This window comes from Phaseolus vulgaris, chromosome 9, assembly GCF_000499845.2.
Source record: "Phaseolus vulgaris cultivar G19833 chromosome 9, P. vulgaris v2.0, whole genome shotgun sequence".
In the NCBI taxonomy this organism is placed as follows: Eukaryota; Viridiplantae; Streptophyta; class Magnoliopsida; order Fabales; family Fabaceae; genus Phaseolus; species Phaseolus vulgaris.
The window spans coordinates 30723013-30748826 of NC_023751.2; the positions used below are offsets into that span (position 1 = coordinate 30723013).

Here is a 25814-nt window from a genome sequence, read left to right on the forward strand (position 1 = left end):
TAATTGTCCTTTAGCTATTTGAGTGGCAAACTGTACGTGAACACGATGCTCACGTTTTGCATAATCTTCAATAATAATAACAACAACAATAATAATAATAATAATAATAATAATAATAATAAAAAAAAAAATAAAAATGCTGATGATGAGAGATGCTGAAAACAAATGAGTTCTTTGGACATTTATGGGGATTAAGGGGTCCATTGGAGCGTCAAATTAATTATTATTTTTCAAGATACTTATGTTATTGACATATTTGAATGAAAATAAAAAAAAACTACAAAATTGATTTTTTATAAATTAAATTAATTTATATAGAAATAAAAAAAATGATGAGAGAATCTTTATAAATTAATTTGTGTAAGATAAGTGAAAAAGGTTAATTGTTTTATTTGAGAAATAGTAGTGGAAATGTGTAATTGTGTATTGAAAGTGAAAGAGTAAAAAGCAGAGTGTAGGGAGAATTGGAATGTAGTAGGGATAGGTTAGGTATAACACATATGGAACAATAGGCATTTCTAGATACCACTTAATTCAGATAATACCATTAATTATTATATTTAAAATATTATTCATTTGCACTATTAAGTTATATAACATTACAGGAAGACTTTTATTTATTTCTTAACATGAAATGTCATTATTATCACCTTAATTTTATTATTAAGATTAAACTATATAGTTAAACAAACAATTTAATATCTATAAGTATCACAATTTCTCAATTTTAATCTTACTTGAAAAAAATATTAAATTTGACTTTTTTTATAAAAAATTAAAATATCATTTATGCCATAGATACATAAAGTACAAATATTATTAACATTAACAAATCAATAAATAGAAACTAATTTTAAATACAAATTATATTAACTAAATTTGATATTATTTTATAAATAAAAAATTATTAATATTTAAATTAGTTTATAAATCTGTGAATTAGAGTTTCATGTTGTCAACTAAACCCTAAACCCTAAACATCGATTTTTGAATTTTTTTTTCTGTGATTAATGTGTACAATATTAAATATGAAACTGACTATTTTATGATAATATTTCATTAATAACACATACTTCTTCTTGTATGTTTCGTTGATGTTCAACCGTTAATTATAAATCAATTCGAGTAAGTATTATCAATCTCTGATATCTTTTGATAACAACAACTCTACTATCAACATTATATACTCAACACAAAAATTCTACTATCAACATACTCAACTATATATTATTCGACGTTTTATTTCTTAGGTTAATTTTGTACTTGATGCAAATAGGTTAATAAGAATATGATACTAAATGATATGTTTTATATTAATATTTGTAGAGATGTTTATAGTATGTAATAAATATAAGAGGAGATATAATATAGGTATTCAACTGTCAACACCAAAATGGAATTAAATAGATGGTGTTAGCTGAAACTGCTTTAGGACTTTTTGGTATTCAGAATAATGGCCTCCATGTATGGTAAGGTGTTTTTATTCATAAATCAACTCAACAACGACACAATAAACTGTATTGGTTGGCATAGAAAATTAAATTACAAAAACCAAAACAGATAGACTCAGTTAACATGAATTAGGTAAGCCAGGAAAATTTTGTTAGTTCAGAAAATTATTAACAAACATTTATTTTTGTAGATTAACACATTTTTTTAACGAATATATATATATATATATATATTTATATATGAAATTGAATTAATAATATGGAATCGGAAGCTCTGAAATAATAAAACTGAATTTTAAATAAATAAATAAATAAATATTCTTGATATAGGATGGAATTAATGTTGGAGGTGTTGAGGAATGAGAAGCATAGCCTAAAATATAAATGATGAAATGGTATTGTAGTGATTCAGTATCTGACAACTGTTTGAAGAAGCACATTTTTGTTTGATTCTAAGTTTTTTTTCCAGTAAATTAAAAGAAGCAATACCTAATTCAGTTTATTTATTCAATAATACACCAATTTAGTTTTTAATTGAAAATAAATATGTACCATATTTTTAATTTTGAAGGATTAATTGAATAGAATATTAATTCAAATGAATAAAAGATGTATAAAATTAAAAATAAAAGAAATTGATTAATATTTATAGGATTAATTTGCGCCCATCAAAATTGTAAAATTGTTAAAAGAATAAGTTAATAAAACATGTTCGGATGGATGTTATTTTTTTATATAGTCAACTAACTAAAAATTATTACATACTATATATTATTTTTATAATAATTATATTAAAATGATCTTAATGTGTTTTTTTATTAACTGACAGTGTAATTTATAACATTAATACATCAAAATTAAACTAAAAAAATAAAATTTGTTTGATTATTCTGCAATTTTGTTTCCAAAAAAATTAATATGTAATTTCATTTAATACTTTCTACAATGTTAGTAATCAATTAATTATTTTTTTAGTTCAAATGTTTGATTGGATGAGAGTCAACCTTTTGTTTTCACAATTCAGAACCTCTAAAGAAAAAAATAGGGTATGTAAGAAGAATATTATAAAATAAGTATACATGGTCCACTCATAAACTATAGATAAATTATTGATTGTTACAATAAGTATATTCAAAGTTACATTAAAGATATAATGTTGTGAAAAATAAATAAAATTGGAAATATTTTATTGGAAGATTTGTGTTATGTTGAAGAGAGTTTTTTGTGTAACACACATTCCACCCACTCTCCCTATTCTGTTTGTATCCTGACAGGATCACATGCAGATGCAGACAGCTCCAGACCCTCACATCTTCATCCCACATGGATGGATCATGGACTTGTGATCTCTTAGATGAGCTTACGTGACATCTGACCCACACAAACATTTCACCCCCTTCTTCCTCCCCCACTAACACATTAACAAATTCATAAAAATACAAATAACTAAATTAAATAAAGGAAAAACCTTTCTGCCAGCTCTAACCAGATTGTTATTGCACATTCTTAAGATACCCAAGAAAAAAAAAATATTAAGAAAAAAACACCCTTTTCTCTTATCTCTGTCTCTCCTTCCATTGAGACAGACACCTTGGCATTGTTCCTCTGCTTGTTTTGTGTCCACTGTAAGAGTGTGCTGGATTATTACTCTCTCTCTTTATCTGCATTGTTTGTGGCTGTTGTCATACAAGGTGTTGTGTGGTTTCATCTGTGAAACTCATCAAGGTTTTCCTTCAAGCTGGGGTGCCAAAAGGATTAAGCTTTCTGGGACATTCCTTTTCATCTTGCAGTTTTGCTTTTGCAAGCGCTGAGGAGGTTGTGGGGGTGACTTTGACCACCAAAAACTGAAGTGTATGCTTCAGTGAGATAAAGTTTTCACCTTTCATGCTGTGAGGACCCAAATCTGTAGAATTTTGGGGAAATTGGCTGGATGGTATTTTCTGTATTTTTGTTGGAAATTGTTTACCTGCAACTGGGAAAGCATCTATCTTTCTGAATGCTTCCCTTCCCTCCATTTGGGACTACAAAACTGTGGAAACTGTTTCATTCTTTTTGTGATTGTCAGGGGTAGGACTGCATATAATTGAGAAAAAGAGAGGAGGATAGTTTAGTTTATCTTCTGTGCACAACGGATTTTGTTTCAGGATAGTGATGTTGCTTGTGAGCTTGTGAAGTTCTGGATTCTGTATTGTTATATTTTACACTAGAATAATATTCCTTTTCCAAAAGGGGTTTGCACTTCGCAGTGCTGTGTGAGTAGATTTAAGAGTAATAAATCATACAGCTTTAATGAAGAGGGTGTAACTGATTGTGGTAGTTGAGGGGTCTAGTTCAATTGAAAAGGAAAAAGGTTGATATGGCAGCAAAACTCCTGCAATCTTTAGCAGATGACAACCCAGATCTGCAGAAGCAGATAGGATGCATGACTGGGATTTTCCAACTCTTTGATCGTCAACATGTTCTCACGGCTCGCCGCACTACACAGAAGAGGCTTCCTTCTGGTATTCCCCTGATAGGAACATATTCAATTTTACAAATTCAGTTGTGTTTTTTGTTTTGTCTATTTAGTTTTCCCACTTGCCAATCTCTGATAAGATTTATCATCTAAGACGTTGACTTTAGTGATAATTCTGATTACTAATTGATTTTATCACATGGATGCCAATCTTATATCAGTGTTAGTTGCATTTGCATATCGTATCTTTTTTTCTTTTTGCTTTTTTATGAATGAGCGTCTGATTTTCACAGTTTGGAAGAGCTGGGGGATGTTTTTGCATTTTTTTTTTTGTAAAATTTTGTATCATCAGGTAATTCGTTTTACTCTGTATTCATTAACATTACAAGGCCTTGAAAGATTATTTTTGATAGATTTTTTTGAATGAGATTTTTTATTTATTTTATTAACTGTAAGTTCAATCTAAATCTTTGTTGTGTTGTATGCGGTGAACCTCTGTGAAATGGTCAGTTGATGTCATTTGCATCACCATGTTGGCTCTTGGTCATATGTTTCAATTTCATTGGAGTATTTGCCAACTTGCATCTAATGCTTATGTTTTCCTTAGGTAATTCGCACTTCAGTGATGGAAGCTTGGAAAGAGATTCGAATAACATACACCATCGCCAAACAACAACTGTATGAACCTCCTTTTCACCCACATTTTTAACATATTTTACTGTTTTGAAGTTAAAAATGATTGAATTAGGATTTAAATTGAAGCAGAAAAGTTTTGTTACCATATGAGTATGCATTTACTGATTCTATGATATGTTATCCATCACTTATGATTGAATTTAACTGCCATTTATTGGAGACAAATGTAGAAGGTTAAGACTTGAGAGTGTTTTAATCATTTTCTAGATTTATCATCTCATCTCATCTCATCTCATGGACTTCTGCACAATCATTTGTTTCTAAAAATTTCATGTATGAACAGATGCTTTCTAATGCTGATGCATGTATTTTAACTATCAAGAAATATGACAGAATGCACATGAAACTGGACTTATGTAGCAAACTGAATTCATTGCAGGATACTAGCATAAACAAGGGTGTGAACGAAAGGCAGAGAATTTCAACCGAATCATCAAGAGCATCATTTTCTTCTTGTTCATCATCAGTGTCCTCTTTGGATTGTAAGGCTGAAGCAGATGCACCATTTGACAGGATTCTTTTTCCTGAAACTCCTTCAAGGGATGCAGTCATGAATCAACCAACCATCTCTTCCCATTTTGGATGTAACTCCCTTGACCTGAGGGATGTGGTGAAAGATTCTATGTATAGGGAAGCCCGAGGACTGTCAGTGAAGACTACAGGCAAAGAAGAATCTGCCATTAATGCCATGAAGCACAGGGATTCACCACGTCCTATGCAGTTGCCCAAATTTGTTGATGGATCTTATAGAGTTGGAATAGATGGAAAACAAAGTGTGCCTATTGATCTAAAGGAGTCTATCCGAGTCCTTGCTAAACTTAGAGAAGCGCCTTGGTATTATGCAGAAACTAAAGAACTTCCAAGATCATCACATGAAGTAAAAGATGGACCCTGGCATTCGATCTCAAAGGATGCTTCTTGGTTTGCTTATGAAGGTAAAGAAATAAGTCGTTTATCTTTTGAATCACGAGACACCATCAAATCTATGCCAAAACTAAAAGAGCTTCCTAGACTTTCACTGGATAGTAAGGAAGGTTCATTCCGCCCTTATAGTTCTGACTCAGCCACTCACCCGTCAAGAAACGTTTACACTGGCACATCCACATCAAATGACAAATTCCCTACCCTACAACAGCCTTCAACAATCCCCAGTCGTCCACCTGGTGTTGTGGCAAAATTAATGGGCTTAGAAGCGTTACCGGATTCCGCTTTGGCTGGTGACACTCAACATTGTTCAACTGAAACTTACTCAGCACAAGATAATGGTCAGTTTCCAAGATCATCAAAAAAAGGACCCACCAGGCCACTCCGAGTTTCTCATTCTCCAAAAATTTCTTTGAAAGACCCAACTTCCCCACGGCGAAAAAATCCCGACCTAGTTATGAAACCCATCTCAAGTTCAAGGTTTCCCATTGAACCAGCACCATGGAAGCAGCAAGATGGAAATCGAAGCTCCCAGAAACTGAATTTAAGGGGTGTAAAAGCTCCAGCGAGAGCACCAGATTCCTTTCCTTCAGTTTATAGTGAGATAGAGAAGAGATTGAAGGATCTTGAATTCAAACAATCTGGAAGGGATCTCAGAGCATTAAAACAGATACTTGAAGCAATGCAAGAAAAGGGACTATTAGAGAGCAGAAAAGAAGAACAAGCTCCAAATGCTGTTGGAAGTCAAAGTGACTATGAACCAAAAGCTACCAGCCAAGATCAGAATACCGGGTCAGTAAGGCAACAAAATACTCAGAGAAACAATTTTCTATCATCCACGCTCAAGGGATCTGAATCAGCAAGGGCTTTTGAATCCCCAATAGTTATTATGAAACCAGCAAAGCTTGTTGAGAAAACTGCAATTCCTGCTTCTTCAGTCATTCCGATTGGTGGTCTTTCTGTTTCCCATAAACACCAGAATGGTGGTGTGTATGTAGATAATAAAACAAGTACATCTGCTACTCGAGTAGCAAAAGATCAGTCTCCCAGAAACATTCATCGGGATGCTTCTGCCAGTTCCATTGATAAGAAGGCAAATGGTAGTAAGACTACAAGATCTGCACAATCTCAATCTAGGTCTCAACAACATCTAAAAGAAAGTAGCCAAAGTTCAGTGAAGCACTCAGGAACTGTGAGCCCAAGATTGCAACAGAAGAAGTTGGAGTTAGAGAAGCGATCTCGTCCACCTGCTCCACCATCAGATTTCACCAAACATGGAAGGCAATCTGGTAAGAAGGCAGCAGAGTCAGGTTCACCAGGTGGGAAGCAAAGACCCAAAACCCTCAACTCGCGACATAGTGACGAGCAACTCAGTGAGATAAGCAATGAATCAAGAAGTTTATGTTGCCTGGGGGATGAAACTTCTCTGCAATCAGACAGTTTAACTGTCAACTCTAAGATGGAAGTGGAAGTCACAAGTAGTTTGCAGTCTGTTGAAAATGATGACAACCAAAGTCCATCTTTGAAGGCTGTGAAGCAATTGATTTCAGAGACAGTGCAGAAAGTAGGAGTTATTTTCATCTTTATATTCTAGCTTTCTGATTAGCGCAATGTGATAAAATTGAAAATTTAAGCAAATAGTATATTCCTTAGCAGTTGATAATGTGCACATCTTGCTTACTGTTCCAGAAATCAACTCCAAGGTTGAATGAGGATGAGTCAGTTGCAGAACTTGGAACAGATGCCCCGGAACATCCAAGTCCTATCTCAGTTCTTGATGGATCTGTGTACAGAGATGATGTGCCATCCCCAGTAAAGCAGATATCTGAAGATTCAAAAGGTATAGTTTCTGTCTTCTAGATAAAGATACTAAATAAAATTGTAGGAAAAAATCTTCCTTTTTTCAGAATCAGATCAGCATTAGGATGGATTGCAAATTTGTCTTACTCTTACCATTTTATTTTTGAAATGTTTAACAAGTAAAAAGTTGAAATGTTTTCTTAAATGAGGGACTGACAAGTGGTAACAATATGATAACTCGAAGTTGATCATGCTTTTATTGGCGATAGTGCATAAAAATAAATGTAAGATTTGCCCCCCTAGAAATTATATTGCTTTCTATTGGATCATTAGTTTTTCAATGAGCCTCAAGTGATATTAAGTGTATGTGCATCTGGAATTAGTTGCTGTTAAAGGTAACAGTGGTATTGGTACCACCAGCTAGAGAACAAGCACAAGCGTTAGAAATTGAAAATTATTATGGGCCATGACATTAAGAAGCCTTTGGCTTTGTACATTCTTCCTTGCTTTATCTGCATGTCCTGAAATTCATCCTGAAGATTTGCCCAATAAATATCACTTGTATGTGTCATGATTGTCCAAAAGTATGTGAAATTTTTTCACCTTTCTAATTATAATATCAAATTTTGCAGGTGATGATGCTCAAGAATCCGAAGAAAATGAGATTAAAGATCAGTGGAACCCAGCAGAGAGCCTTTCATTTAACAGCATGGGATCGGGAGAGATCAATCGCAAAAAATTACAGAACATAGATCACCTTGTCCAGAAGCTTCGACGGCTGAACTCCAGTCATGATGAAGCTAGAATTGATTACATTGCTTCGCTATGTGAAAACACAAATCCAGATCATAGATACATTTCTGAAATATTATTAGCTTCGGGCCTCTTACTCAGAGATTTGAGTTCCGAGTTGCTGACATTTCAACTTCACTCCTCAGGTAATCCCATAAATCCTGAGTTATTCCTTGTCTTGGAACAGACCAAGGCAAGTAGTTTGCTTTCAAAAGAAGAAAGCAGCCCCGAAAAAGAGGCTAACTTGAAGTTGAACAAAGAGAAATTTCACAGGAAATTCATCTTTGATTCTGTGAATGAGATTCTTGGTGCCAAATTAGGCTTGTCCCCAGAGCCATGGTTTCTGCCTAACAGTAACAGACTCACTAAGAAAACCTTGAGTGCTCAAAAGCTTCTTAAAGAACTATGCTTCGAGATTGAAAAAATTCAAGCCAAGAAGCCAGAATGCTGCTTAGAAGATGAAGATGATGATCTGAAAAGTATGCTGTGTCAAGATGTTATGCATGGCTCAGAAAGTTGGACAGACTTTCATGGTTATTTACCTGGGGTTGTGTTGGATGTTGAGAGACTTATATTCAAGGACTTGGTAGATGAGGTTGTGATTGGTGAATCATCTGGTTTGCGAGTCAAGCCATCTGTTAGGCGCAGAAAGCTATTTGGAAAGTAGTTTGTTCAATTATTACCTTTCTCACTGATATTAGATATATAATTTTCTTGGTTTAAGGCATATAAGTTTGCTTATTAGAGCTTTGATTATTTATTTTTTTGCCAAGATGTAAAGAAATTTGAGATACCATGGATTTTTTGGCATACATAATACATAAAAACTAAAGGTTCCTAATTTGAAACATCTGGGCTTATCTATTCATCCATATTGAGTTGATGGCAATGGTTCTTAATTTTCATGCCATGAATACCTTGCAACTTACGTTACTATACCCTGCTTAAGCCTGTCTCTTGCTGCAGAATGATGCATGATTCGTGAATTCTTAAATGAATTCTTAAAACTTCCAATTTATGATTTCGATTTTGAATGGTTTCTTAAACAAATAATTTTTATACTTATATAAACATTGCTATTTTAACTATAGAAGATCTTACATTATCTAGGAAATAATAATATATAAGTGACATCAATTCTCATCTTATAATTTAATTAACTTTTGTAGGTTATTAAGTAATAAACATTTTCTCAATAATAACTATTAGAATATGAAAGATCCTATATTAGTTAAGAATAAAGTCGAATTATAATATATATATATATATATATATATATATATAAAAGAGAGTTATTAAGAATATGAAAGATTCCATATCAGCTAATAATAAAATCAAATTATAATATATAAAAAAATAATATTAAATTATAATACATAAATGAGCTAAATTACGAGGGATAGCACCAGAACCAATTATGATCTAACCCAAGACCTCTACATCCTAGAAAATGTCTATTTTACTCTTATTTTTTCAGATATTTATATCTGGAATGTACCTTCCATATGACAATTCTCAACACAATAATGTCTTCAGGAGGTTAAAATCAGAAAGTTTTTTTTTTTTCATTCTAAATGCAAAAGAAGGACAATTTGGGGTTTAAAAAAATGATGGGTACCGATCAAATTGATCTGGTGGGAGAATTAGCAAATTCTGAGGAGAAATTAAAAAATATATACAATAATCAATGTTACAAAAATCAGTTTTTTCGACAATGATTTCTATTACTCCACCTCCACGGTGAAACTTTCTATTACAATAAATAAATTGAAACTGGGTTTATTGAGGAATTCTTTTTTCTTAAATAGACTATTCAGAAAAAACTTCGTATTTTTTATTTTATATTGTGCCTTCATTTATTTTTTATATTGAGCACAATAATAAAAGTATGCAACCTTACATATATAGATGTAGGAAAGAATAATAAAGATAATTTTAGTAAATTTGCGTGCTAAGATTGAGTGAAAACAATATGAAAATTATTAACAATATTAACATAAAGATGAAGATTGTTTTACAACCATTATATTTCTAAGTAACTATAAATATAAACACAGTATTCAAAGGACAAAATAAATATTGAAGAGTAACAGAAAACACAGGGACTAGAAAGCAAAAAAGAAAGCATTAGATTATAATTTTTGAAAACGCAGAACCAAATAAAAAAAATGATATTTAGTGACTGAAATCTCCTTTAAAGCTTTAAATAAATTTAAGTCACGTTATGACATAACTTCCAAAATAATTTTACAATTAACTAGCTCCCATGTCCAAAAAGGATATATATGGAAGAGGAAAATTATACCTAATAGACTTGCATTGCATCTTCTGTTGTGGATCCAAAAGCTTCCTCAAGTGGCTTCAAATGAGACTCTAGTTTATTCTGTTAATCCAAGTTTGACACAATAGTGAACTACAATCAATTTTGACCAGCTCTAAACTCGCGTTCAGTGGTTTCCAACGGCAAACCAAAAACGTTCCAAGAAGGTAAAAAAATTATGAAAAAAATAGAACTATAATGCAGTGCCTGTATCATCAATGTGAATGATAAACTATCTCCACAGCTTTCATCATGCATTGTTCTGTAAGCAATGATCTCCCTACCCGGTTGATGAAGGCCTAGCCTTTTGGCTTCTTTGAACTGATTCTATAACTCTACGGTAGTAACCCCAGGATGGATTTGCTTCTCTTATCGGCCGTTGGCCGAAAGGATTTTCTGACACGTAGTTTCTCACATTCTCAGCCACAGCCAGCCCTTCTAGATAAACCCGAAGATCACCTCCTGGTCCTGTGAACAGAAGAATGAGAGGCTTAACATGAATTTCACATCAATATGCTTAAAGCATTTGTTATTTGCTAAAGAGTGCAGGGTTGTAAAGGAGAGAAAGATGTGCAGAAGACTGTCCTACCTAATTCTGAGTCTCTGGTGTTGTAGTACAGGTAAGAATAAGGAAATATCGCTGAATGCATCTGAAAATAAATTGCAAGGGTGAAGTGACAAAATAGGAGGAAATATGGATGTCAACAGCAGAAAGTAAAGCTTACTGCATAATAAAAGGAAAACAAAAATAAGAGAGCTTACAGGATTCATTAGTGCCTTGTAAGGGGAGTCATCTAATAATAATGTGTTCGACTCGTTAAACTCTCCCTTCTCCCATGGTAGATCGGGTTCTTCCTTTTCCCACAACTTTCTAAGTTCCTTCAATACAAGGGGCTTGTATATATTCTCAACAGTAGTGAATTCAGTTGTAGTACAGTGGGACTGATTCTGCATATGACATTATACAAAGATTAAAAGCGTCTAGAGAAGTTCCAAGGAATGAAGATAACTGTAACCCTTTACAGGCTGTAATGTAACTGCATTTATAATGATGAAACAACAATTATCTTACTAAAATGCAATTATGATTTAAAATATCACTCCAATTTGACTTTGTCTATATCAAAATCCATACACACCCACGAAATTCAAACAAAAGAATACTATAATTAAAAGTTTGCTAGAGCTATATAATTTTCTTGGTGATTGAAGATTATTAAACTATCATGTAACTCCATCATATATTTAAATGCCGCCAATATATGTTCTGTTTGGATACTGATAATTAGGACATAAAATGAGAAAAATTAAATAGGTGAAAGACAGCAATTTTTTAAATTAACAATTTGTTTTGATTAACAAAATTTCCTATATAATTCAATATGCAAGGAATTACAAATCAATCTCAATAACCATTCAACATCTGGCCCACATAAAACAAAAGACCATTTATAGACTAAAATTGTTAATAGAGTACACGTAGATAAAAGATGTACCTAATTCTTAAGACTAAGTTGAGGAAAAGAAATTACTTATTGCAGACTTATATACCCTACCAAAAGCCCCTAAAATTATACTAAAAGCTACAAAGATTTGGATCAGATTACCCAACAAAAGAGCAGTTTGGATGCAGATTTCCCCAAGAGAAATTTGATTGCTTCATGAACATTGCTCCTGCCAATAGTGGCAAAATAAAAAAAAAGTATGAAGACCACTTTTCTATTGCTTAAATACAAATCGACAAGTCTTTGATTGCAACTTAAGCCTAGGTCAAAATAATAAACAAAAATCAGTCATAGATTAGCAAATACTTGGCTCTAGAAGACCATACTCCTACATGAAATCTGTCAAAGCAAAACTGTAGAAAATCCTCACAAAAGGGCCTCTTGTAGACTGCAAAAGGAAAAAATAACATGACAGTCAAATTCAACCTAGACCAAAATAAGAACTTTGGAATGACGAAACCAGATTTTTGACCATGTTACCTTTTTTCCCTTTCAACACAAAGTCTGGCTCTGGTTCTCGTCTATATCTTGTACGAGTGACATTAACACTGACAAAATCAGCAAGTAGTCCATTCACATCAAGGATGAGAAGCTTCTTCTTTCGGTTGCCAGAAACACTTCTGTCTAGTGAGAATTGTGAAATCTTTAAATGACCATCTCTTACGGTGTCTAAGCTTAAATCAGAAACATCACCTGCACAACACAGATCATTTCTTGTAATCTCCGCATGATCTAACTGTCTACCATTTGTTTCACGTTGCTCCACATGAATGTCAACTGCAGATGAGGTAGTCATAGATCTTTGCTCATTAATGTTCTCAGTGTTCAACTCTATTTGCTCACCTGAAAAACACACAATGACAATTATAAAATCTTTAAATGATCATACCTTACTGTGTCTAATCTTACATCAGAAACATTACCTGCACAACACAGATCGCTTCTTGTAATCTCTGTATTATCCAGTTGTCTACCATCTGCTTTGAGATGCTCCACAGGAATGTCTACAATAGAATTAGTCATAAACCTTTGCTCATTAATGATGTCAGTGCTCAACTTTATTCCCTCAGCTGCATCTCCACTATGTGAGGCAACTTGATCAATTGAAAGTTTTGTTTCTACACCCATCAAGCCAACTCTCAATGATCCATCAGAAAATTTGTGTGAATCATCTTTGTCATGATCCTGAAAAGTCGGTTCGTTGTTAGGACTTTCAGGACTAGGGTAACCACTGCTTCTACAATCAGCATTAACCATTTGTCTCCTTTGACAGGCTTTGTAACACATGCTTTTATCAGACAAATCATAATCTGCTGGGTCATCAACATCTTCCTTCATCAGACTTGTATCATTTACAAAACTATTCTTATCCTCCAGGTTGGAAATGTTATCATTTATGCTATGCTCTATATTAAATTTTACAACTTCTGGCACACACTTTTTTGCAAAAGGCTCAGGACTTGCTGCAACAAAAATGTGGTTGCCGCTTACTTCTGGAACATTATGATGCTTTTCTGCAGTTGTATTGATCATCTTCTGCTCCTTTTCTTCATGATCTCCCTGGCAAAAACCTGCTTCCTCATAAGATTGACTTGTTATTGGATCAGAGGAAAAACATTGAATGGGATGTCCTGACAGCATATCCATTGCAGGTGAGGAAGCTTTTGCTGCAGTTGTATCGATCATCTTCTGCTCCTTTTCTTCATCATCTCCCTGACAAAAACCCAATTCCTCACAAGATTGACTTGTTATTGGATCAGTAGAAAAACATTGAATTGGAAGTCCTGACAGCATATCCAATGCAGGTGTGGAAGCTTTTGATGAAAAAGTATTCTCTGAAGTGCCACAACTGCTATTATTGCCTTCAATAGGATTATGTGTTGTCTTCTTCCGTTTACCCTTCTCATTCTGCTTTGTCGAATTAAATTCTACAATTATTTGGCAACTTAAGAAATTAGGCAAAGCTGGGGACTCATCTAATGGGTGATTTATAGTAGCATCCATCTTCGGTGAAGAATTATCCAGTGAAAAATCAGGACCTTCACACTCAACAGCATTACCTTGCTTCTTCCTTTTTGGCATTTTCCGCTTCTGTGACAAATTTACATCCTCCGTACTAGTTGAACCACCCATATGCAAATCATTTACTACATCCATCAATCACAGATCCCAAAATGGAAAAACACCTCCTAGACAAGAAATATGCAGAGCTCCCAATACACAGCCAAACTGATAGTGATAATCTATGATCACCCAGCAAAAACACCTTTCTCTATATCTAAATATGTTACATGACCACCCAGAAAATCCACGTTTCTTTGTATCTATATCTATATATCTTACAACAAGCTTCAAATTTTCAAATTGAATGTACCTATGGAATCTATACTCCAATCTATTGCCAAAGCTTCTTTCAGTCACTTCCCCTAAAAGCCTGCAAAAATAAACAGTCGACACGAGATCAGCCCAAAACAGCCAAAAAAAAGTTGCAGAACTTCAAATGGTGTTCTAAACAAAGTTTTAAATTAAGGTGGCAGTTGTGGTTTCAACCCCAACCTTGATACTGCAGGAAATTACAGGCAAATGGCGTTTCCAGGTGCCCAAAAACACACTGCGGCCAAAATCAAGACTGCAGATTCATTTTTAAAACCTCGGTCATAAATCCACCAATGCAAACCAAGAAACGACAACTGAATAGCCAAAACACAAATGTTTAGATAAACAGAAACCCAACACAACATTATGATTTCTTTTGTCACTATTCTGAATCCATAATTAACTGCACACAACAATTCTCCTACTGAGTTTCACATGAACATCTTTTCTTTCTTATTGTCATTGTGTTTACATAAAACAATATAAGATGAAACAAAGTACCAAGCTTTCTTCCCGCTGAAAATGAAAACCCAAAAGCACAACAACGCATAAAAGAGGGCTCAGATTCACTTCTTATTTCATTAGTAAAAGTAACAAAGATGGTAAAAAGAAATTACAAGCATACAGATTGTTATTGAAAAATGAAGAGAACGAGAGAGTGAAAGAAAAAATCAACCTAGAATCAGCTTCGAAACATCACGAGAAAGAGAGACGGGTTTTGAAGTTGAAACGGCGGCGGTGGATTTGACGAATTGAACGAAGTGTTATAGTTTTAGGGTTTGGGTTTGAACAGCATGTGAATGTTATCCTCCGGAGGGTTTAATCTGTTGTTGATCTCAAACACCAACTAAAGCACCAATCAGAGATCTTATAAAGCTGCTACCTGATCGCTCACAACAACATTTTATCCATTTTAACAACTTTAATTACTATTCTCATTATTATCAATGTCGTACTAGGATAACCGGTGCCGGCGTAAGGTTATATTTTGGAGGGAAAAGAACAACACGGTCGCTGAACTTTTCTCAGTACAAAATCCGTTAGCAAAAAATTTACGAAAATAAAACTCGTTATAAAATTACTAGTGGAAACATGTGCTTCAGTAAGGTAAGGTGTGTTTCATTTCTATTACACTGAAATAATTCAGATTCTAGAAAATAAGTCATTTTGTAAAAGTTGCTTAAAAATAATAATAAGTAAAGAGAAATATTTTTAAAAGTATGGATCATTACTTTTAACTGAATAAATTATACAATTAATTTTAAGTGAAAAAATTGTGGCATTATATTTCTTTTATCAAATTAGAATGTTATTTTAGTTTAGTGAAGAATAAAATTATCTAATTTTAATATACTTTGTAAAATCGAATTTTAATAGTATTTTTAAACAATATTTAATAAATTAAATTAATTTTTATTTATGTAAAATACTCATTTCTTTATAAATATATAAATACTAGTGAAAATATACTGCAACATGCAAATGACTTTGATACCATATTAAGAAATGGATTTAAGTCTAACTCGACCACATGAAACCGGCTTATGAGGTGAGGTTTGCACACACTTATATATAATGAAATGTCCTAATCTCTAGTCGATGTGGAATCTCCAACATGTTAACATATTTTTTTTAAGTTATTGAGCTTTGTTTGTTTAACCATTTGAGAGACTAATTAAGACAAGTTTAATTTTAGTGCAAGTAGTAAAAATCCTTAAATTGTATGATTCGTGACACTAGCAGATAGTGAAGAGAGAAACTTATGGTTAAAGATTGCTCAGTAATGGAGATTTCATTCACAGAGAAGGTACTGACTTGATTAATTTGAGTTTGAGGGGCAGAATCCTCAAGCTTTTGTTTACGCAAAATGTTGGTCAGGAATTGACACTGCTGTGTTGTAAGTTGAATCCCCTTTACATCCTGTTCTTTAGAAGAAAAAAATCTCAGGAAAAAAGTGTTAGGTTGGTTTAGGATGTCCTATTGGTGAGTTTGTAGTCAGGAGGGAACTCATGCTTTTTATAACATGTGTCGACAATGTGGCTAAAACTTTTACAAAAAGTGCAGAGTTTTATAGTAGAAGAAAACTTTGAGGTTTTAATATCACCAGAAGAAAAACCCACTTTGCGAAAACAAACAACCTCAGTATCACCATATAATATGCATGTAATAGTGCGACTATGGAAACTAGGGTTTTCATTAGACATTGTCTTAGAGACTTTGAAACCCAATCAAGATTTTGAAAGAGAACAGAAAAGTTAACCAAGAACAACAAAGGAGAAATAAATATCAGAGAGAAGTGTAGTAAAGTTCTTCATTCGCAATGTAGAAAGAGAGGCTTTGATGAACCCTAATTGCAAATGAAAAAAAGACAATGAGTAAAAGAGACAAAAATAGAGAAAAGAAATAAAACTCTTAGAGAATAAAATACATGGTGTATATATAAAAAAAAAAAATTAAAACCTAACTGAAACAAAAAAAAGTTGGACCAAACAAATAAAATCCAATAACTTAAAACAGAAAAATTAAATATGTTAACATATATATTACTTTTTACTTTATATATTCTTTATTATATGAAAATAATATAATTAAATAAGTTATTTATTATACATTATACTGATAAAGTTATAGATATTGTAACATCCAATTACCTTGTCAAATTATTGTGTCATCATATTTAATATATAGATAAAATTTATATGATTATTTGATTATATTATAAAATGTTAAATTTTCTCACTTGTCTTGCATTTTGCTGAACATGAGGAGAAAGGATACCTTTAATATGATAATTCCTAAGTTTTAAATAAATTAGTTTTTTTTTCTAAAAGTAATAACCAACAACAAAAACATATTTAACTTAAACTTCCTCATTTGTTTTTAAGATATACAGGAACAAGGGTCATTTTGTCCCGATTAAAAAAATAATTGTACTAATTCCTTTTTAAGATAAAAATCCAATTTTAATGAAATAAAAATACATTATTAAAATTAATAAATACACATTTTTAAGTTATTTAGGCAATGGAGTAAAATAAATTCATTGTTAGTTTATACATTCATCTTATGTCTTTTAACAAAAGAGATGTTATAAGATATTAGTACATTTTTACATGTATTTGTCTATATGGCAAAAGGGATAATAAGTTGGTTATTGAAGTTAATGTTGTAGTTTTGTCTACTACTACAAATATTTAGTACATGACAACTACTCAAACATACAAGAAAGCTATAAAGATTCAAAAATTAATGGAGGAACTTGCACACACAAGAAAAGATAGAATACATTGCACATGGCAAGGAAACCTACCTTTCATTACAGTACAAAACACGTAGGTATACAATATCACTTCATTTGTGAAGGAGTAGAGGAAGGAAGTGTGCATATACAAAAGATTCACACAAATGAAAACCTAGCATATGTATTGTTCAATCAACATTGACAAGTTTATATAGGGTCTATCCTGCTATAGTCTAACAAAAAAATAAACAGCATGAATGAGAAAGAATAAAGCATAGCATGAAGATATGATTAATTTAATGAAAATCTTCATGTGATAGAGTGTGAGGAGAGAAGTCCAACATTAGACAAACTTTACTACAGTGATTGTTTTTCTTGTTATAAAATAAATCGTGTTTTCTTAGAAAAACACACCAAAATCACCTCTAAAACACTATTTCATCCTCAATTGCGAGATGATACTATCAACAATCAATTTTGATGGCACTATGGTTTAGGTACCAAAGTGACAAATAACAACTCAACTAAATAAAAGACAAAAAAGAAAAACAAAATTGATAATAGGCAAAAATATATAATTTTATTAAAAAAAGAAAATTACAATATCTCTCTCTATAAATCCAAGAGGAAAACAATAGCATAGTCTCTTAAAAATAAGAAAACCAAAAAATAAGAAAACCAAACTATTGAGAGAACCATAAGAAACTATTTTTTTTCTCTTAATTTTTCTCATTCACCAAAATATCAGAAAAGAAAAGGAAGTGATTTTGGTGTGTTTTATTAAGAAAACATAATGTCTCTTTTATAACAAGAAAAACAAGTCAAGTTCCTCTTATGAGTAACTTATTTTCTTACCTAAGTTTCTGGAGTAGCAGATATACTTGTTTTATTATCTACATATATACCACCATTTTGGTGTTTCTGGGAAACAAAAAGACCACCAATCGGAATGACTAAAGAAGCAGGAATTGCAGTTTTCTCAACAAGCTTTGCTGGTTTCATAATAACTATTGGGGATTCAAAAGCCCTTGCTGATTCAGATCCCTTGAGTGTGGATGATAGAAAATTGTTTCTCTAAGTGTTTTGTTGCCTTACTGACCCGGTATTCTGATCTTGGCTGGTAGCTTTTGGTTCATAGTCACTTTGACTTCCAACAACATTTGGAGCTTGTTCTTCTTTTCTGCTCTCTAATAGTCCCTTTTCTTGCATTGCTTCAAGTATCTGTTTTAATGCTCTGAGATCCCTTCCAGATTGTTTGAATTCAAGATCCTTCAATCTCTTCTCTATCTCACTATAAACTGAAGGATGTGTGAGGAGAGAAATCCAACATTAGACAAACTTTACTATAGTGATTGTTTTTATTGTTATAAAATAAATCGTGTTTTCTTAGAAAAACACACCAAAATCACCTCTACAACGCTACTGCATCATCAATTGCGAGATAATACTATCAACAACCGAACTTTGATGCCACAATGGTTTAGGTACCAAAGTGACAAATAACAACTCAACTAAATAAAAGATGAAAAAGAGAAACAAAATTGATAATAGGCAAAAATGTAATTTTATTACAAAAAACAAAATTACAATATCTCTCTATAAATCCAAGAGGAAAACAATAACATTCTCTTAAAAATAAGAAAACCAAACTGTTGAGAGAACCTTAAAATAAGAAACTATTTTTCTTCTCTTAATTTTTCTCATTCACCAAGATATAAAAAAACAAAAGGAAGTGATTTTGGTGTGTTTTATTAAGAAAACATAATGCCTCTTTTATAACAAGAAAAACAAGTCAAGCTCCTCTTACGAGTAACTTATTTTCTTATATAATCAATCATTAAAGGTGGTAATGGCATATGACAAGTTGGTTAAATCTATTAAGTTTAACAAACTAAGAAACTTGATATTGTTTTAAAAAATAGCGAAGCAATTCAGTACAAATAAATTACTGTTGCAGCTAACGAAAACTTGATATCTTTAATTTATACAAAAAAATAGAGATTGTATCATGAGAAGAAACTAAAAACAAAGTATAGACTAAATAAGAACGGAATGGTTGGGACCATGTTGAGGAGTTAGTGATGAATTCTTATTTACACCAAGTGAAGCAAGATTACACTTTATTTTCACAAGCATACAATGCAAGCAAAATTTAAACACAAAACAATGAAATAAAAAACGAAACACAAATTGAAGGAACAAACGTCAGATATAATACAGAAGAAATGCACAAAGATGAATCTGACATGACTGCATGAACGGGAAAGAGAGGGCTCTGAACGGGGTAGCAAGCGAGAAAGAGCAAGCGCACCAGAGAGAGCAATTGAAAAAATCCAAATTCTTAAGTATTTTAAGTGGAATTTGAAATTATATAATTAAAGGTTATAAAAAATACCTATTAAAAATATTAGAATTTGAATATCTTTCTAAATACAGTACCCAAACAAATTATTTTACCACAGAACATTCTAAAATTCGCTAAAAGACTGAATTACTCGGTTAAAATTCATTATCCAAACATACCGTCAAAGGTTTCTTTTCCATATGCCCATAGAAGACTGCATCGTGTCTACAGTTAGTTAACTGCTGATCTGGTTTAGCTCTTCTACCAAGAAGCGAGTCTAAATATTTTCAATAACAGATCTATTACCTGAGCCAGTTTGATAACTGAGATTATTTTTTTGGCCCAACAAGCCAGAAAATGTGGTTTCTGAAAACCCAAGTTTAGATCCTGATTTTAGAAGTGCTTCCCAAGCCCTGGCCCCAGGAACAAAACTTTTTGCAACAATTTTCTTGGTCAATTCTATTGCTTCAACAATCAAGCCCTTTTGGCACATCTGAAATATGATATGATCAAATGTTGAAGATCTAGGAAAGAAACTCTTCTCCAACATTTCCTCCAACAAAAAGCATGCTTCACCAATCTCACCCTTCCCAACCAAACCATCAAGCATTATCCTGTATGAATGCAAGTCGAGCCTAACACCCTTCCACCCCATCTCCTTCATTACCCCCCTTGCCTTACGTAAATCCCCTGCTACACACAACGCACCCAATAAAATATTGCAAGTAACCACATTTGGTTTGCATTCTAACTCTTCCATAGAAGCAACAATTTTAAGGGCCTCGTCTACATTATTCTGCTTACACAAACCATTTATATACACATTATAAGTATAAACATCAGGAACGAGTCCAAATACAAGTATTTCATCAAATAGTTCTTCTAACTTCACATATTCCCCTTCTGCTATAATCCCACTCAAGACCATAGTATAACAAACAACATCTGGTTTAATTCCATCTTTTTTCTGCTGGTTAAGAATATCCAAAGCATCCATACCCTTCCCTTCCTTCACCAAGAACCTAATCATGTTGGTATAATCCATGATCCCAGGACAAAATCCTAGTTTCCTCATATCCCTCCAAATAACCAAAGCCTCAACACTGGTCATATCCTCTTGTTCACACAATGATGATATTATCAAAGAACACATTGTCTCATCCAAACCATACCCACCTTCTATCATATAATTCAGCATCTTAATGGCATAACCCACCCTCTTAATTCTACACAAGGCCTTGATCAAAACCTGAAATGTCGATTCCTCAACGCGAATATTCATATGCTGGCTCTTCAGTAAGATCTCAGGAACCATTTTGAGACACTCTCTCTTCCTACAAAGCAGCGAGAGAACCAAGTTCAATGAGCAAACAGTTGGTGTGCACCTGAACCTGGGGATTCTGAGAAACAAATCCACGGCATCTTGGACCTTGTCAGAGAGACCATAGAACCTAATAAGGTATACAAGGTTAAACTCTGGAGTTTCAAACTTCTCCAAGTGTTCAAGGTGGTCAAGGACAGGAGGAATGTCCTGAAACTGGGAGGTGCAGGTTAAGGTTTTAATGAGAAAGTAGTAAGCTTTTGGAGTTGGGTCACAGCTGTAAGATTTGAATGAGTCAATGAGAGTGGAGAGAAGAAAAGGGTGGGGAAGGTTGGGTGTTTGGGGACAACCCATTTCAAGGGTTGCTTGTTTGAGCTTATGCATAGCTTGTTGTTCACCAAAGTTGTGGTGCCATGAGGTCTTATAAGGAGAGTGTGGCCATTTCCTGAATTTTCGGAGGTATTTGTTGGCTCTCTTGGATAAAGGGTGTCTCACCATTTCAATTTGATGAGGAACAGAGCAAGAACGGACCTTGGGATTGATCACAAGCCAAAACCTTCAACTGAAATTCATTTTGACAAAATTATACACGTATGGTTGTATAATAATAAATTAGAATAAATACTATTCATTGATAAAAAAAAAAGAATAACTTTCTCTAATGAAAATAAGTTAAGAGTATTTTTTTCAAACATGTTTGAACTTTTGCAACTTCAAGACTATTTGATTTAAATAAATGAAAATATATAAGATAATATAAAAGAAACAAAATCCATAAATAAAAGAGGAGGAAAAAGAAAAGACAACAAACAAAAGAGAGAGGTATTGGTATGGGACTAAAATAGTTAAAAAAAATGCTCATATACAAACTAAAATCAGTAGTTTTATATTTTATATTACAATTATTGGAACTAAAACTTCAAAATAATTAATGAAAGTATAAGTTACCAAGTTTTCTACAAAATATTTTTATGAGAAAGGTAAAATTCTAACTTTTCCTGGTTAAAAGAAAAAATTTGAAAAATATTAAATTACTTGTGTTAAATAATTTAATATAGTAATAGATTTTTTTTTAATAAAAATAACATATTATATTTGGTTTCCAAGAAACTTTATGTCCAACCTAATTCACTGCTCTCCGAGAATAGTGATTTCTAGGTATGGAAATTTTCTCACATACCAACCAAATTAATTTCGTTTTAATAACAAGAAACAAAAAAAAATTAATTTTATATAGAAATTAATTTTTTTTTAAGTACATATACAGACTTAAAAGCTATAAGACTCGGACACGTTTCTTAAATGGTGTGTCTGTGTCCGTGTAAGATACACAACACTCGTAAGACACGTATCGGTGAAGTGCTTAATTAAAAAAATATCTTTTAAATTTCTGACAATTTTAATACGATTCTAACATAATTTTAAATAATAATATATAAATTTTTATTACGATTATAAAAATAAAAAATAAATCATTTTGAATCAGAGAAATTAAAATTAAAATTTGTAAAACTAATCTATCATAAAATAAACATTTGAACAAATTTTTTAGGTCAAATTAAAACTTAAACCCTTTAAAAAAGCCATATTAAACCTTAAAAAGTAAAAAAAAATGCCGAATTAAGCTTCAAGTTGAATAAATAATCAAACGAACTGCATTTAAGGTTAACTATACTTAATTAATCACCCAGTTTTATCTCCATTTTCAAACTTGACAAGTGCTTTGCCATGTCTAAAACACAGAAAACCAAGAAAAATAAGATGTAGAAAAAGAAAATAATTTGAGTAGATCATTTGAAATTAGAGTGTGTGGGTGCAAATACTAAACCACTTTATCACAAAATGGCCCACGTATCTTAAAATATGAAGACTCCTGCTATAGACAATTGCCAATTTTCTTCATCACTGTGACAGTTAAAAAAGAGGATTTTGATTGATACTTTCCCACGCTCACAATGAATTTTGGTTTGTAATGGAAATGGAATGGTCCTATTGTGTTCCAAAATGTGAGTGATGAGTTAATGATGAATTGATGTCATAAATTGGCATCTGAATTAAGATAACAAATAAGTAATGGTAATACTCTCAAGTCTTATCCCTACGACCCCATGTTTCCTTAGATGCTATATATGCAAACAAAACGAACAGTCCCATTGAAACAGTCACATATTTTCCAAAGTTTTCAAAACCCTTTTTAGTGTGGTTAATTAAAGAGAGATACTTTAAGTAGGTAAGGCCAAAGCATCATATGGGGACTCCTCACTATGCCATTTACATGCTGTCTCTTGGACGCATTGTTTTCACTTTTTTTTCTTTCTTAACATCACCCTCATAAGATAGGTTTTATGACCATCATGGGGCTTTTTTTTTCGTTTTTACTAAAATGGGGTCGTTTTCAAAAAAATTATAAATATGGGCAAGTCGTGCCAACTTGGCACAACTTTATATGCAGAAGTCGTGCCAAGTTGGCACGACTTTGTCACGTTAGCCTGAAGTCGTGCCAAGTTGGCACGACTTCTGCCACGTCAACCCCTGAAGTCATGTCAACTTGACACGACTTTGTCCACGTCATATATATATATATATATATATATATATATTATTTTATTTTTTCTTGTAAAATTTTCTTATTTAGATATTGACTAGTAAGTTATGTAATGTTTAAAATTAATTTGATACATAATTTTCTAAGGGTGTTAGTTTTAAGCAATAAAAAAATGAATAATTGTGTATGGATCATATTTGACGATAATGTAATATATTAATTTGGTTATTAGATTAATAAAAAATATGAAAAACAAAAAAAATGTTCATATTGCAGAACCGAAGATCACAATAAAAGTAATTGTCCGCACAAGCAAGCTTGATAATAAAATTCAATTTCAAGTTTGATTATTAATTTTCTCATTTTCTTTACCTAAGTATTTATACCTCCATAAAAAATTTATTTATCAAATTAATTTCAAATATTACATAACTTATAATTTTAATTATAATTAAATAATTATAATATATATTTATTTTAAAAAAAAAAAAATTTAAAAAATATGATATGGACAAAGTCGTGCCAACTTGGCACGACTTCAGGTTGACGTGGGAGAAGTCGTGCCAAGTTGACACGACTTCAGACTGACGTGGCAAAGACGTGCCAAGTTGGCACGACTTGCCCCATATTTGTAATTTTTTTGACAATGACCCATTTTGATAAAAACAAAAAAAAAGACCCCATAATGGTCGTAAAACCCACAAAATAATTAGTTTGGCAAATACGCTCAAGTAATTTTTCTTTTTATGAAATAACTATGCTCCAACTTACCTACACAGTTTTACATGTATGTATACTGGTAAACAAACTGATGAAGTTTTGGGACAATTCTCATACTAGCTAGCATTCAAAGTGATATGTAAATTGCCCTTCATGAGAGAAGGAATTCAAATAAATGATCATATGAACTCAAATATGTATGGAGGAAACCTATTTGTGTGAGGTAGCTCACCTTTTAATGCTTTTAGATTTCCAGAAAGATATTAGTCCCAGTTACTTCTTATATGTGTATCAAAGAAGTTATATTTTATGTAATTTTGGTAAGTATATGGCTTGTATTACCATAGACATCTGGCCTATATGTTCTCTCATGGTGGAGTTTTTATAGTTGTCTCAAGACTTTAGGACAATAATCAACAACTATGATGATATAATAGTGAAGATTACCTAATTCCGTGACTGAATTTTTAATATCCACAGTACTCTACACAAACTCGTGGTTTTCATCTGTTTTATTAATTATTATATTATTATGTAATGTTTTTGAATTTTTAGTTATATTTTTATGATTAAACCACTTCATTATGCATGACGTATATAGATTGCTAAGTTAGTATGTTATTGGATTATAAAATAAATTCTGATTTGGAAATATTGAGCTTTTTTATGTATATAGGTTGAGACTTTTTTAATTGTTCAATTTTATTTAATATAATTTGTTTATTGTAGATAAAAAAAATATCCATTACTATTGAGACCGTAAAAATTCTGAAAATTTACAAGCAAAAATGCAGTCGATGAGTACAATTTAGATTTCTCCATTAGCAACAATATCGACCACAATTTCATATAAAGTTTGAAAGTTAATTTTAACCATAGATATACCAAAAAAAGATAAACAATTAAGTACCACACCAACAAAATAAGCAAGAAGAAACCAAGGCTTGATAAACCTAGCTACTACAAACTTAGCCATTGCGGAAATTAACACAAGAACGAGTGTGGAGAATGGAATACCTGCATTTTTTTTACCCCTTCGGTAAGTATAGGTATATTACAAAAGTTCAAAACTCCTTTCCCTCATTTTGTCTTGTTCAAAGGCTTCCTTTCAATTGACATCACAATGATGGCATGCAAAACGATCAAAAGAAGTTATGTGAACATAAACTTAGGGTGTAAAATTATATGGCCACTTTTAACAAGAGAGTTGTGTAATCAATGGTTATGCCATGAAAAAGCATGCCACTATGTCAATATAGTTCCCAAGTGCGCACAGCAGATGAAGTTTTTCTTTTGAGGAGGATAAACCTGGCACTGAGTCATA

The 25814-nt window shown here is 32.3% G+C and overlaps 3 protein-coding genes across 8 annotated transcripts; 1 reads left to right on the forward strand and 2 right to left on the reverse strand.

The window, feature by feature from the left end:
• The first annotated feature begins 2793 nt into the window (after nucleotides 1–2793).
• LOC137820287 (protein LONGIFOLIA 2) lies at nucleotides 2794–8966 on the forward strand. Its single transcript, XM_068624273.1, has 5 exons — nucleotides 2794–3952; nucleotides 4514–4584; nucleotides 4982–7090; nucleotides 7216–7366; nucleotides 7959–8966. Exons 1-5 carry the CDS (start codon nucleotides 3808–3810, stop codon nucleotides 8783–8785), a joined length of 3303 nt encoding a protein of 1100 aa, XP_068480374.1. The 5' UTR covers nucleotides 2794–3807; the 3' UTR covers nucleotides 8786–8966.
• A 1312-nt stretch (nucleotides 8967–10278) lies between these two features.
• On the reverse strand, nucleotides 10279–15364 carry LOC137820902 (uncharacterized). Of its 6 annotated transcripts, XM_068625229.1 has the most exons (11): nucleotides 14996–15133; nucleotides 14500–14633; nucleotides 12867–14377; nucleotides 12637–12786; nucleotides 12424–12567; nucleotides 12250–12331; nucleotides 12046–12112; nucleotides 11201–11386; nucleotides 11028–11088; nucleotides 10723–10906; nucleotides 10279–10501 (listed from the first exon to the last, which is right to left on the reverse strand). In XM_068625229.1, exons 3-11 carry the CDS (start codon nucleotides 14098–14100, stop codon nucleotides 10492–10494), a joined length of 2118 nt encoding a protein of 705 aa, XP_068481330.1. In that variant the 5' UTR covers nucleotides 14101–14377; nucleotides 14500–14633; nucleotides 14996–15133; the 3' UTR covers nucleotides 10279–10491. The 6 variants fall into 6 exon arrangements, with proteins under 6 accessions (XP_068481330.1, XP_068481329.1, XP_068481326.1 ...); XM_068625228.1 differs by lacking the exon at nucleotides 14500–14633 and having other exon boundaries at nucleotides 14996–15364; XM_068625225.1 differs by having other exon boundaries at nucleotides 12424–12786; nucleotides 14500–14572; nucleotides 14996–15349.
• Nucleotides 15365–17758: 2394 nt separating this feature from the next.
• LOC137820903 (pentatricopeptide repeat-containing protein At2g38420, mitochondrial-like) lies at nucleotides 17759–21808 on the reverse strand. The gene is made up of 2 exons (XM_068625230.1): nucleotides 20084–21808; nucleotides 17759–18858 (listed from the first exon to the last, which is right to left on the reverse strand). The coding sequence occupies exon 1, from the start codon at nucleotides 21721–21723 to the stop codon at nucleotides 20182–20184; it is 1542 nt and encodes a 513-aa protein (XP_068481331.1). The 5' UTR covers nucleotides 21724–21808; the 3' UTR covers nucleotides 17759–18858; nucleotides 20084–20181.
• Between the last annotated feature and the right edge of the window lie 4006 nt (nucleotides 21809–25814).

Coding starts and splice junctions, on each gene's coding strand:
- LOC137820903 (XM_068625230.1), bottom strand. CDS start 21,723: ATGGTGAGACACCCTTTATCCAAGAGAGCCAACAAATACCTCCGAAAA.
- LOC137820287 (XM_068624273.1), top strand. CDS start 3,808: ATGGCAGCAAAACTCCTGCAATCTTTAGCAGATGACAACCCAGATCTG. Junction 4,585..4,981: donor ACCATCGCCAAACAACAACT/GTATGAACCTCC, acceptor AATTCATTGCAG/GATACTAGCATAAACAAGGG. Junction 7,091..7,215: donor TTTCAGAGACAGTGCAGAAA/GTAGGAGTTATT, acceptor TTACTGTTCCAG/AAATCAACTCCAAGGTTGAA.
- LOC137820902 (XM_068625224.1), bottom strand. CDS start 14,100: ATGGATGTAGTAAATGATTTGCATATGGGTGGTTCAACTAGTACGGAG. Junction 12,113..12,249: donor GTATGGTCTTCTAGAGCCAA/GTATTTGCTAAT, acceptor CACTATTGGCAG/GAGCAATGTTCATGAAGCAA. Junction 11,387..12,045: donor CCAAACTGCTCTTTTGTTGG/GTAATCTGATCC, acceptor TGTCATATGCAG/AATCAGTCCCACTGTACTAC.